Source organism: Opisthocomus hoazin, chromosome 1 (assembly GCF_030867145.1).
Source record: "Opisthocomus hoazin isolate bOpiHoa1 chromosome 1, bOpiHoa1.hap1, whole genome shotgun sequence".
Lineage (NCBI taxonomy): Eukaryota > Metazoa > Chordata > Aves > Opisthocomiformes > Opisthocomidae > Opisthocomus > Opisthocomus hoazin.
Window position 1 is genome coordinate 75560351 of NC_134414.1, and position 13173 is coordinate 75573523.

The window sequence follows — 13173 nt, forward strand, 5'->3', positions numbered from 1 at the left end:
AAAAAGCACTAGCAACTACAAATCAGAGTATTAAACAAATGTGTCAGTGAAGCCCCATTAAATGCCTTCCAATTTAGCTTCAGAAGGCGCTGGGGCAATTTACAACAACAAAAAATAAACCTCAAAAATAAAACAAATGACTTGACTAAGTGCTAGATCTTGCACTTCTTAGGAATAAACTCGCTATAGCAAATGGGACTACTTGTAGGAGTAAGGACTTCGTACATTTTTCAGAAACAGGCCTAGTATTGTCCCCTAGCAAAAGAGAGTTTTATAAAAGTGTGACAGACTTTGAATGTCAGTGTTAAGTAATCTAATGACATGATACCATGCATTAATCTAGCTAGCAATTAATTCTTATTTAAGTCCTATACTATTAGGTTCTCAAAATAGCCCAATGGGATAACCAATCTCACTACGATTATACAAATGTATCTTTATTTTAAAATGTAGAGGTCATTACTCTGGCACTTTTATTGTATGGGCTAATTTCATTTTTTTTATTCCTAGCTTGTAGTTTGTTGCACATATGTTTGTGAATCATCATATAAATGAGTGTGCTGGCAACACAATGAGGTGCTGTCTAAGTCTACTTAATAGCTGGATGCTATAATAGCTGTCACTATAAACCACTGTACCATCACAGGAAGTCACCAGAGTCAGCCTTCCCCTGAGTTCATTCAGATGCTTATTTCAGGTTAAGATAAATGACAAGGCCTGCAAATTTCTTTAAGCATATTAACCATAAGTGATGGCTAGCATAGCTGCAGACCACACCTTAAACTGCAGGTAGGTGAAGTCCTCCCCACTCCGCCAAGACATTTAATAAAACCACTGAACAAACAAAACCATTATGACTGCAATTAAAAGATACAGAAAGCTGCAATTTCACAGCAGTGCTATCTAACCCTTCGAAGCTGATCATGCATCTGACAGTAATGATGAAAAGAAACCTGAGACACTAAAACATGCATTCAGATCCCAAACACAAGTATCACTAGGCTCTTCTGCCTTTACATTCTCGTTTAACGCTATAATCCTTGACACCAAGAGCTCATAGTCTAGGTTTGCACAGCAGCATGAACCAAGCCTTTTGTCTAAAGCTTTGTAAAGTGTACTAAAACACGAAACTTGAAGGTGTTCAGTGTTTGAGTCTCTTGGGAACTATCACACAAACACCATAAAACCAACACACAAAAAGATGTAAATAAGCTAAGAGGGGATAGATTGAGTGTCTCTTGAATTCTGGCCCAGAAAAGCTCTGAGCCAAATTCCTACTGATCCTAAAGCCAAAGGAATTATGTCAACAGAGAACTTGGTCCAGTCACTGCACTCAAAAATCATCAGGGATTTTATCCTTCTCAGGAAACTTATCTTTGCCTGAGCCCTTCTAACTGGATGGTAACATAGCACTGCACCAACAAACCACACGTGTTTCCACCTGGGGCTGCAGTTAAATCCAAATTTCCCTGATACAGTCCCAAAGTCTCTCAAGCCAAACAGTCTTTAAAAGAAGTCACGTGCTCTGCTTGCTCAGAAACTAACAGTTCTGTTAACAGAAAGTTAGAGATTTTTAGAAAAATGTGTTGTGCATACAAGTTTGAATTTTCCAATGAAGTTTAAATCTTTTTATTCAGCTGTTTATTCCTCTATAGAAGAGAAAACTACATATTTTTCAGATGACAGAATATTTCTTCTTATCCACTCCTAATTAAAATAGGACTTGAGGGACTCACTAAAAACACAGTCATAAAACTATGGGGGAGATTTCTCTTTTTTTATCTCCAAAAGTGAATATGCTGAGAAAGCAATGAGCCATGAAAATGGTAATATTGTATCAAGAAACAGTAGTAGAACCAAAAAAAGAGACAATAACTTCAATCTTTTGGTACTGGCCTTTTGTTCTCTGTTGAGTTGATGTAAGGTATTAGATGCAGCCAGCTGGATGTACAAATAATTGATGAAATCTCATTCTTCATGAAATCAAAATGAGGGCTTTTGCCACTGGGTTTTACAGAGAAACACCTCCTCCACTGTCAATCACAAAGACGATAACCTTCTAGTATTACTTAACTTAGCAACTGTGGTCACAGTGAGGTTTTTAAAACTCATTTGCCAAATATCGTGGACAGAACTGTCAAACTAGACTAAAGGAGAAACAAGTTTTGAACTAACAGAAGAGATAATGACATACCCTTCTTCATAAAAAGTTGTGAAAGGTTCTTGAACAAGCACACCTGGTTCCAGTAAATAACTCAGCTTGGATGCTGAAAACGAACTGAAGGCTTAAAAAAATCCCCTCTTCAGTTTTAATGAGCTCGAAAGCAATCCAACTGTATCTATTTATACAGCAGGAATGGCTCTGAATATACTCTACCTGGACCAGCATCTATAGTACAGTTCTGTCTATTTTTAATCTCCTAATATGAAATACAGATATGAAAATTATATTTGAGCAGTGGTTCTTTTGGCAAACATTAACTAAAATTAATTAAACTTTTGATGATATTCCTTCTCCTTTCCTTACTCTTTGTTTGTCCACTTCTGTGTAATCATGCAATGTAATTTTAGGATCCTTTGTGAATGTATGAGTGAATGGTGGAATACAAACTCTACCTAGATTATTAGGAATTGATGACTCTGTCTCTTTCAAACAGAAAGATTAACTGTTCTAGATGTGCTGTGAAGTTACAGATTAGATCTCTGAATGGTGAGGTCTGAATTCTTCCTGAACAAACAGTTCATAATTTCTGAAGATTAACAGAATCATTATCAGTCGAACTTACTTTCTTTTTCATGTCTGCAGCATCAGAATTGGATTCTGAAGACACTTAAAAGTTAGTAAAGGCATAATTACAGCTTCAGGACAGGAAGAGATCAGTTAAATCACTGAGTCAGTGGGCTTAGAGACATGCATCATCCACACATCACAGGTGATTTAAAAAGTCATACAGAATAGGTATCACAAGTGATTTACTTCAAATATTTTTGCATAAAGCCCTTGTTCTGATGAAATGTGACCGATATTTTTAACTAGTTTCTAAGAGCTGTAAAAACAGAGCTTTCCAGGCATTACTCAAATGTAAGGTTTTCAATTACTGTATATCTTCCATATATATATACAGATGTATCTCTGCTACTGCACTACAGTTTCTCAGTGTTAATCATAGAATCATCAAATGGTTTGGGTTGGAAGGGACCTTAAAGATCATCTAGACCCTAAAGATCATCTAAAGTAACATCTCAGTTTAACGTACTAAGTATTTTGAACAATTACAGAGAATATATATATATATGTTTAAAAAGAGTTCAGTTCACAAAATAAACCAGCCCACTGCTACAGTCTCAGGCTACATTATTCATGTATGGCACACACTGTTCAGAGTAATATCAGTGCCTCAGCTACCTACAGTGTCAATGGAGAGAAGCTGGCACATCCAGCAGTCAGTGCAGTATATCTGAGTTAGCTGAATAAATTTAGACAGTACCAAGGCCCCTCTCCTCCTTCCTCATAAAGTACATATGCAATATACTTCCACATGTAGTTGTTTATTTAACAAAAAAACAGTTTTATTGGAATACATGAGAAGAAGTACTTGTTTAATGCATTCAGCCCAAGGAAGATACTTTTTATGTCAGAGAAAAAGCACTAAAAAGGAAATTTCTCTTTTTTTAGAAATTACTTCCATTCTGCCATCATGCTTAAAGCTAAGCATTCATTTAAGTGCTTTGCTAAACAGTGGCTTAAATATGCATGTTGTAAAATTACAAGAAGTATGAAACACCAAAACTCTATTAATTAAACTGTGTGGAGCTATAACGCTGTTTTATACTGAAGCATCCAAATTGTTTCCTTGAAACTTTAGGCATTGTATCTGTTTGTAGCCAAAAAATTACTTACTGATTCCAGAGTTATAGGAGGTTGAGTTGTGTTCATCTCGGATCAGAGGAAATGGTGACAGGTAAGCATGTGTACAATTCTTTGAAGGTGACTGGTTAGCTAGAAGTGGAAGAAAGCTAAAGATTAGTATTTTTCTGCTTTAACAATAAAGTATTTTAAGCCTGTTCTTCAAATGGGCAAACTGAGTTTTGTAAGCCAAGATTCCAGGCTCCTTCCTAGCAATGGCTTACAGTGGATTTGGTTTGTTAAGAGATATCAACCTTGCTATCCAGCCAAGGATATTCCTTAAAGGGCAACACAGGTTTGTACTATGGGAACAGTAAAGCAGCCCTGCTAAAGGCACACCACAATTTATATGCAATGCATATGTATGCTTTTATAAGCATATGTATCTTTCTCTTTGTGAGGATTAATTATGTCTGTCTCATTATCGCATGTCCCACCAAAAAGAAAGAAGAAAAAAACCCAGGAAATTACTTTTTCGCTTGTGAAACAACAATGAAAAATATCAAGCATCTTTAGAAAGTTTACAGTCTCGACAAATATGAGTTTAGTCTATGGAATCAATATTCCCAGAGAAGGGTTACTTCACCTTTTATATTAAATGCTTATAAAAACACCCCCTTTTTCCTTGCGAAAGATAAAGGCTGACTATAGCTTAAACCACATTTAAATTTCAGATTCCTGACCGCAGAATTCTCCAGATAAATAACAAGGGGAAATTAACTACAGTGAGTATTACATTTGCCACATAAGACCAAGAAATACATTTAGAGAAATATGCGTTATGGAAGTCAAATTTGTATGACGGCACCTACTCTTCACAAGGAATGTGGATAAGGAGAGGGAGCTCTGTATCTCAGAGGTAGAGTCAAAGTCAGGAAAAAAGATTTTGCTTAACCTTTTCTTCATGGGAGATTTTGGGTTATATTATCCGATCTTCCAGAATCCCAGCATGTAGTGAAAGAAAGCAAAGGGTCATCTGTAAATTTAGTAGAGGGATTCTTCTGGAGATGATGTGTCCTACACCATTTTCACTGTGGAATTGCCCACGCCCTCCTTAACCCTCTCGTAGAACTAGTGGGAGAAATTTTCCAAGCAAAAATTCAAGGACCATTCTATAATCACTAAGCATTTTCTCCCTCAGTTACAGAAATCGAGAGTCTGTTTAAGCATAAGTGACAGAAGACTGTCCTGATAAGGACAGACTCAGGTTAACTGGACAGCCATAACACTCACAGCGTAAACCGATAGTTAAACACATACGATTTTGTCCCAGCGTTTCCTTTCGTACAGATTACAAAAAAGTTTGTCATGAATTTGCTCTAGGCTAGCTGAAGAACCTGATCACTAAAGAAGCCATATAAAATCCGGTGATTCAGAAGATGGAAAAAAATACCCACAAGAATTTTGAGAACAAACTACTGCAGATAGCACAAAAGGAAAAAGTTACTTACTATACCAGAAATTCCACATGCTGGCATTATTCTCTCCCACATTCCCACTAAACCAGCACCTCCAGAAGAAGCCTTCATGATGGAAAGTGGCCTTCTCTCCCTATGTGGGGAACAAAAAAAAAGAAGCCATTGTCATACAATTTTTAAAAGGCTGAAAGAATCAAGTCCAATTGAAATTAGATGTTGAGATAAAAACCATCATCTAAATGAAACACAGCCTGTCTGAATATAGGTTAGCTATAACATATCTAAACAGTTCTACTTCCTTTGAAAGCATGCCATATCGCAAAAGTAGTACTGCAAAAGACAAATTCATTTCAGAGTTGATTACAACTGGTTACCAGAGGTTTTGAAGCAGGCTTGTAAGCCTCCAGAAGGTTAAAATGAGTATATTCAGAAGTTCATACAGAAGTAAGTTCTTACAAAATAAATACATCCAAGAAGCCTATATATATAATTCTCATTATAAATAAAAATGTCCATACTAACCCCAGCGTCTTCAGGTGCTTTTGAACACCTTCCTATTTCTGTAGCAAGAAGCCAATAATCAGTTCCAAATGCCACCAAAAAAAACAAAACCCCCAGAGCTGCAAAGAAGCCTCCAAAAAATATCCCCACACTCAGTTTCATTATTGAACTTATCTTCAAAAAAAAAAAAAAGCTTAGTTACTTAAGAAGAAACAGTAAAATAAATAAAATTATTGGGAAAGTGACTAAAAAGCTGTTTGGAGACGACAGCTCATATCTGAAGAAGTTTCTCTTCACCTGACTTTCTGCCTGTGCCCTTCTTCCCAATGCCCTGTGAGTCGATTTGAGTCTCAGTTTGTGTTCCATGTGGCTGACTACAGCCTGACAGATGAAAAGGGCCTTCTATTTTAGGACATTGATGGCAGAGCTTCATTCTGTTTCTCTCTCTGGGCGAGGCCAGTCAGAAATAGCTGACCTTCCCCTAACTAATCAGGGATTGACTTGAAATATTATTGCAGTTGGTGCATCAGCATCAGTGGAGACAGAGATGGAGTTGCAAGGGCTCTGTCCGTCCACATGAACTGCGTTACAGAGCACATAGTAGCAGCAAGGACTTCCAAAGTCCAGGTTTGGTGGTGAATGTTTCTTTGGCTGCTAGAAGAGAAGGAAACACACACACCATTTCAGAAGTTACTATAACTCATGTTACTAAATGAAGACTGAGATTTTTAATGGAACTTTAAAACATGGTAGCCAAACTGCAGAGATGGCTTTAAAAAATCCTAGCCTTTATTACAAATACAGTCAGCTTTAAAAATTTACATCTTACCCTTACAGTAATAGCTTTAACAATACCAGACTAAGCATTTAACTGCTTTATTTATTCAGATGCATCTTATTTGTATATATCATAAATGCATACAATTAAGAATTCCTCCTAGCACCTAATAAAGAAATGTCAGTCTTTGTAGAAAAGGAAGATGCCTTCCCATACATGTGCTTTGGCCATTTTGGAAGGTGATGAGGTAACACATTTAAATTCCAAGGACTCACTGCACAAGAAAAAGGCTTTTTCAAGAACCTCTTTTCATGCCAAGCAGGCCTTTCCAAACATCTCTAGTCGATTACAGGCCATGCTCCTGTAAAGATTTGTTGAGTTTGTACTATGCAGCAGATGCTGCAGCCCTTACCCAATAAAATTTCATTGGCATTATCTGTCACTGGAGTAAAAAATACTCCACTGACATCCCATGCTGGGAAGTGTTGGAATCATGAGAAGGATAAAGTCATTCTACTCCAGAAAGCATTTGTCACAAAATTTTGTTGCAACAGACTTAGGTCTCCAGAGGGACTCCTACGTCCAATATCCCCATCTCCGTCTGAACAGTACAGCAGCGTGCTCAAGGAGAGCAAGAAAAAGACTGTTTCTACCACATCTCATTTCCAGACAGATGAACCAGAGATGTGTCCTGACATTTGTTACAAGTCATATTTTGTTCAAACCTGATACTACGCTAACTTCATACACAAGCACATCTGATATTTTGTGTCCTTTTTGCACTGCACATTTTCAGTGTATGCAGAACAGTAAATGAATTTTCAGTCAAACAGAGTCTTTTTGCCACACTTGCTTTCCCTGACAGCCACTGATGCAGTTCACTTTGCTACAGCAGAAAGTGATGTTTGGAAACATCACTTTGAAAAGTGATGGTTTATTGTTCTTTATTAAAGAAAAAAGTATTCAGGAAAAAGAAGAACACACCGAATGTGCAATAAAAGAAAATCAGGCACGTTTTAGAAAAGGATTACTTGCAGGTTAGAATACTGCTTTAACTTTTGGTCAACTCCTAAGTAGTCAGGCAAGTGGGTTAAATGATTGGCGTAGATCCCTACCAACCGAAATATTCTATTCTATTCTATTCTATTCTATTCTATTCTATTCTATTCTATTCTATTCTATTCTATTCTATTCTATTCTAATGTGTCCAAAATATGAAAAAAAAAAAAGGTAGGATTCAGTTCAGGACTAACATGCCCAAATTTAGACAATTTCACATGAGCTAGATGTTTTTCTGTCATAATCAATATCTAGTCTATCTAGTCAATACAGTCAGTGGAGCCTGGAGGGCAGTTCAGCATGACCTAGATTAGACTCGGAGAGCTCAGTTCGATCACTCAGGCAGACATCTAGCTCTAGCTAGTTCCCGGAGTATCCTGCTCGCCCTCAGCTGCCACTCCAGAAGGGCATATTTTTCTCCCAGTATTAACCATATCTGCCAGCCCCACGCAGGGGTCTTAGGTACTCTCTTTGACCTCTCATAGCACTAGGAGCCTGCGTGATGGTGACTGGATTAAGCCTGGACAGAAGGATATTGTCATCTTACTGTCATCGCCCGCTGTTGGGTGCTGCAGGATGGCTAAGGCATCTACATTTGGCAGGCAGGTACAACAAGGGACTTAGAGGATACCCACACCTTTCTTGAATGACAGGCCAGGTTCACACCACCTAAAAGTGATGCTAGATTCCTCTGCTTAGACAGCTGAAACCAGTTTCCATTAGCTGGTCGGGTCATTTTGGAGACACTAGACTGTTTTAGCCAGATCTCGGTCAACTCAAACTGCAGCACAGATCCCTGATTCACACGGAGATGTCTGAATGTAAAGGTCTTAATCTGGAACTGAATCCCACTCAGCGGGCCAGAATTTCCAACAATTTTGCTGTTGTATGGATGGTATTACAAAGCATTGGCCTACAGCTCAAGAAACATAATTCAGTGAAATTCAAAGATGTATATAGTCACGATATAAACAAAATCAATGACACAAAATTCTTCACAATATCCATTAAAAAAAAACAAATAAAACTGAATTAATTCTGATGTGCTGTTTAAAATAATCCATTTGGCTCATCTTAAATAATATTATTTTTCAGTGTTACAGGATACGAGTTTATAACCTCCAAAATATCAATTGGATAGAGCTACATATGAGTACTGCAAAAGGGGACAAACCTGAAGTTGGTGAATTCTGACAGTGAAAATGATACAAATACTTTTCACTCTCATGCTTTATTCCAAAATTCTCAAAGCTCTTTTCAAAGACACTTATGCACTTCTATTCATACCTGTAACTAAGGAAACCGTAGCACACAATGGTGAAATTACTTTTTCAATATTACATCAGAAGTAAAAAGAGAACTCCAGTCCCCTGACTCAGCCACTGAACAATAAATAATAAGAGAAACAAAATGGCTGGTTTCCATCTTACTGCACCTACCTGTCTTCAGGTAAGAAATGAATCAGCAACCCCATGAACCCATTTCTGCATGAGAGTAACTTACTCTTATGAACAGCTTGACTGAAATCAGTTTGCATGAAAAGCTTCACTGAATTCAAATGACAGCTGAATCACTGCCTGTGCAGTAAAAGTATTTATTTTTAATATACTGTACATGCACTCTGGTCTCAGTTTAGCATGCTCATCCTGAGAGGATCTAATTTAATTATTGTCTTTTATATTTATGGCACATTCTCTGGCAGTGCTATCTTCCAAATACCCTAACATCTCCAGTATTATGCCCGGCTATGTTAGAAATGAATCAGAAGCCATGTTAAGACTTGTTATGTCAGCTTAAAAATGTTATCCACTACTTGATACTCACAGAAAGCCTCGGGGCACTTTTTCTTCAATTCAATTAAATTCTGAAGGTTCCTCAATAGAAGAGAGAAAGATTCAAGGCAGGGAAAACAGGGCCAGGCTTATCAAGCCAAAACAATTCCGAATCTTAAACAAGATCATTCCCCAACTCCTTCCAAAAGTCCTTAATTTCTACAGAAAGATTGGCATTTTAAAATCAAAATGATTTAGTCAAATTTATCCCTACTATAAGGACAATGAAGTGATTAGATCAGTTTCAATACACTCAGTTTGGCCAATTATGCTCAACATTAATTGATTTTGTTGATTCATAGCGTGAAGATTGAAGGCCCTCACATAATGGATGGATTCCAATCTCATTTAACAAAGCTGGCAAAAGTTTTATGATTTTATTTCCATTTATTTTTCTTTTCCAGATCAATAGGGCTAAACTAACTCCTAAATCTGCATATTTTGTTTGTTTACATATCTAAATGGCTCCAGCTTCAATATAGTATCTGAGCCCCTCCTTGTATTTAAAAATAGAAAAGAAGAAAAAAACAAACCAAAACAATAGCAGGCTGTTTCTTTCTTCCTCTTCCATCTGAAGGAGAAAAAGCTTGATTAGTTTATGGCAGGGGGAGGTTGTTTATTTGCTTGTTTATGTTTGTGTGTGTTTGAGTAAATGTCGTGTGTGTATGTTTGGAATTGGCAGGCAGCTCCTTATCTGTGCTGGCAGATATGTCCATGATCTAAAAACAGCCTTTTAGAACTGGCTGCATGTCTCACTACACACCAAGAAACAATTTCAGCAGCTGCCTCAGAGCTGAGTCCTTCTGAGACCTCACTGCCCATTTACTGTTGAAGAAAAACATTTTGAACAGCGAAGGAGTATCTCACCCGCTGATTCAGATCCTCATCCTGCCCATCCTCCCCAGCTGGGCAGCATGTTATCCATGCACCTACGCCATCAATTGTCAGCAGCGTGCTGGGCGAGCTTACAGAGTGTAGTACACCTTGTCCATTAAAGCCTTGGCTGGGATTCATCTTGCCTAACTCTGGACAGCTGCAAGGTAGCTGTCTCCAATTAAGCTGGTCACCTCATGTTTCCTTTACAGTCGTATTGGCACTTTTAGGGCACAGTCCATCTGACCTATTTTCAGATGACTACTTCAATGTGCAATGAATCACACCCCAAAAGCTCAATTACTTTTAGTCTTTTTTTTTTCCTCCATTGACTGAAAGACGGCCTGGAATAACTAGTTTGAGATATGACCACTTTAATCTTAAGACTACAGTAAATCAGACCACAAACCACAGAATCACAGAATGACTGAGGTTGGAAGGGACCGCTGCAGGTCACCTTGTCCAAGCTCCCTGCTCAAGCAGGGCCACCTAGAGCTGGTTGCCCAGGACCATGTCCAGGCAGCTTTTCAGTAACTCCAAGGCTGGAGACTGCAGAACGTCTCTAGGCAACCCGTGCCAGTGCTGGGTCACCCTCACAGTAAGAAAGTGTTTCCTGGTGTTCAGAGGGAACCTCCTGTGCTTCAGGTTGTGCCTGTTGCCTCTGGTCCTGTCACTGGGCACCACCAAAAAGAGCCCAGCTCTGTCCTCTTCATACCCTCCCCTCAGGTACTTATATACATTTAAAAGATCCCCCTGAGCCTTCTCTTCTCCAGGCTGAATATTCCCAGCTCTTTCAGCTTTTCCTCATAGGACATGCTCCAGTCCCTTCATCATCTTAGCGGCCCTTCATCAGACTCTCTTCAGTATGTTCATGCCTCTTCTGTACTGGGGAAGCCCAGAACTGGACCCAGTACTCTAAGTGTGGCCTCACCAGTGCTGAGAGGAAGGATCACCTCCCTCAACTTGCTGGCAACACTTTGCCTAACGCAGACCATACCGTTCACCTTCTTTGCAATTAGGGCACATTGTTGGCTCATGTGAAATCTGAGTAGAGATTGTAGAGTACAAGTCCTCTACAGATGGATGGAATCAAGCCATTCTGAACACAGGTATCACCAAGTCGTTCATTCCACATGAGCTACAGCAAGCTCATGAAGAGACAGACGATGGTAACTACCCTCCTTCTGACCTAAGGACAGAAGAAGCCCATATCCCAGCAACAGCTTCAAGAAGAACTCCAATAAACCAACAAGAACAATCTTCTTTATGAGCCATTATATCTACACATTTTTATGTATCCAGGGATTATACCATACACTCTGCTTATTTACTGTGCGGGAGGTAACGAAAACTGCAGCCTCTCCCTCTCACTTCTATTAGCACAACCTGGTGCAAAGTGCATCTGCAGGAACACGCGACAGGCTTGCAGCCACCCAGACGAACAAAGCTGCAGGGCGTATATCCCATTCAGACCCTGCCTCTCTGTGTTCAGGACTTTGATGCTCTACAAAGCATCACAGAAAGGAAGAAAAAACTTTAGTGTGACAGTGAGTGGGTCACTGTTTCATATATCCCATTCTGCAATATCTTACACTAAATTTACATTGGATGAAACAGGTAAAATATGGGAAGCTACAATATTTGTAAATCAAGTCATGATACTGATTCAAGTTCTGATGAACCCACGTCCCTGCAAGTAGGGCAAGGTAACTAGAACGATCAGGGGTACAAGAAGGTGCATCTGATTTCCTCACATCCTTGATGAGCGCTCTAAACTTTTCTTACAACTGTTAAGAAAGCCAGGACAATACCATCAATGTTTCCTGCAGTATTAAAGGAATGACTCATCCCTGCATGCAATTTACACCAAAATGAATGAGTTGCCTGATTTTAGGAGGTGTTTCAGGCAGTTTCCCATGGAAGCAGTTATGTGCCTGCAGTCGAAAACTACGAGTTGCACCCTTCTTCAACATTTCTAATGCTGTTTTACATGTCCCTTCACAGCAGGAAGCTATGATGAATCTATCTCTGAGGCAGTAACTCCTCCCATTTACTGCACAGAAACTTCGGTACGTATTTTAGGATTTTATTCAAGAAGCCTGAGGAATTAGCCTGCAGTCCTTTCTGTACGCTTCCAGCTTTTACAGAGCTCTTGAATTTAAAAAAAAAAAAAAATCATAGGCTGGACGTGTGTGTGTGAAATATGGGTACTGTAGTACAAGAGGAAATGGACTGGAGTCAACAGGAGTTATCCAGGCATTCCTCTGCTCCAGAGCAGGATCAATAGTATCTAAACCATTCCTGACATATTTATTTTGTCTGTTAAACATTAATTGAAAGAAACATTGAATGCTATGCAGTCTTAGTTATGCTGCCATGGAAAACTCCAGAAGTGGAGAACTAGGCCCAATGCCTGAAAATAATTCTTTCCTTTAACAAGATTTTTAGAAATGCTTTCTAAGTCACCCTGTCATGTCCACCAGCACTTACAGCTTTGAGGGGGGAGTCAATGAAAAGGTTTCTTTCCACATTACTTAAATCTGCAGATCTTTTCCAAGATATTACAATATAAATGTCTTCAAGATTAACAGCAGTTTCCAAACTCAAGTTCATTTACAGTACCTCTTAAAATGTTCTGGACCACTGGATTGTAACTTTTTCTACCGGGCTCAATTCATATATGAAAAGTTGAAATGACTGTTGAATGTTACCCTAATGATCTGAAGCGGTAAACCAGAACGAAATAAGTCATTGTTAGATTTGCTAAATTTGATAACAAATTGTACATTTGGGGGTCCTGACCTT

The 13173-nt window shown here is 38.7% G+C and overlaps 1 protein-coding gene across 5 annotated transcripts in view; it reads right to left on the reverse strand.

Moving 5' to 3' along the window:
- TMEM182 (transmembrane protein 182) overlaps nt 1–13173 on the reverse strand; it is a 33598-nt gene that overhangs the window by 16915 nt on the left and 3510 nt on the right. The window contains exons 3-6 of one of the 5 annotated variants that reach the window (XM_075438002.1): nt 10029–10066; nt 9488–9527; nt 5359–5458; nt 3902–4000 (exon numbers count right to left, since the gene is read on the reverse strand). In XM_075438002.1, coding sequence (XP_075294117.1) covers nt 3902–4000; nt 5359–5377 — 118 coding nt within the window. In that variant the 5' untranslated portion in view covers nt 5378–5458; nt 9488–9527; nt 10029–10066. Of the gene's footprint in view, nt 1–3901; nt 4001–5358; nt 5459–5847; nt 6209–9487; nt 9528–10028; nt 10067–13173 lie in introns of those variants that run through there. The other 4 variants (XM_075437853.1, XM_075437926.1, XM_009934559.2 and 1 more) reach the window with 4 other exon arrangements.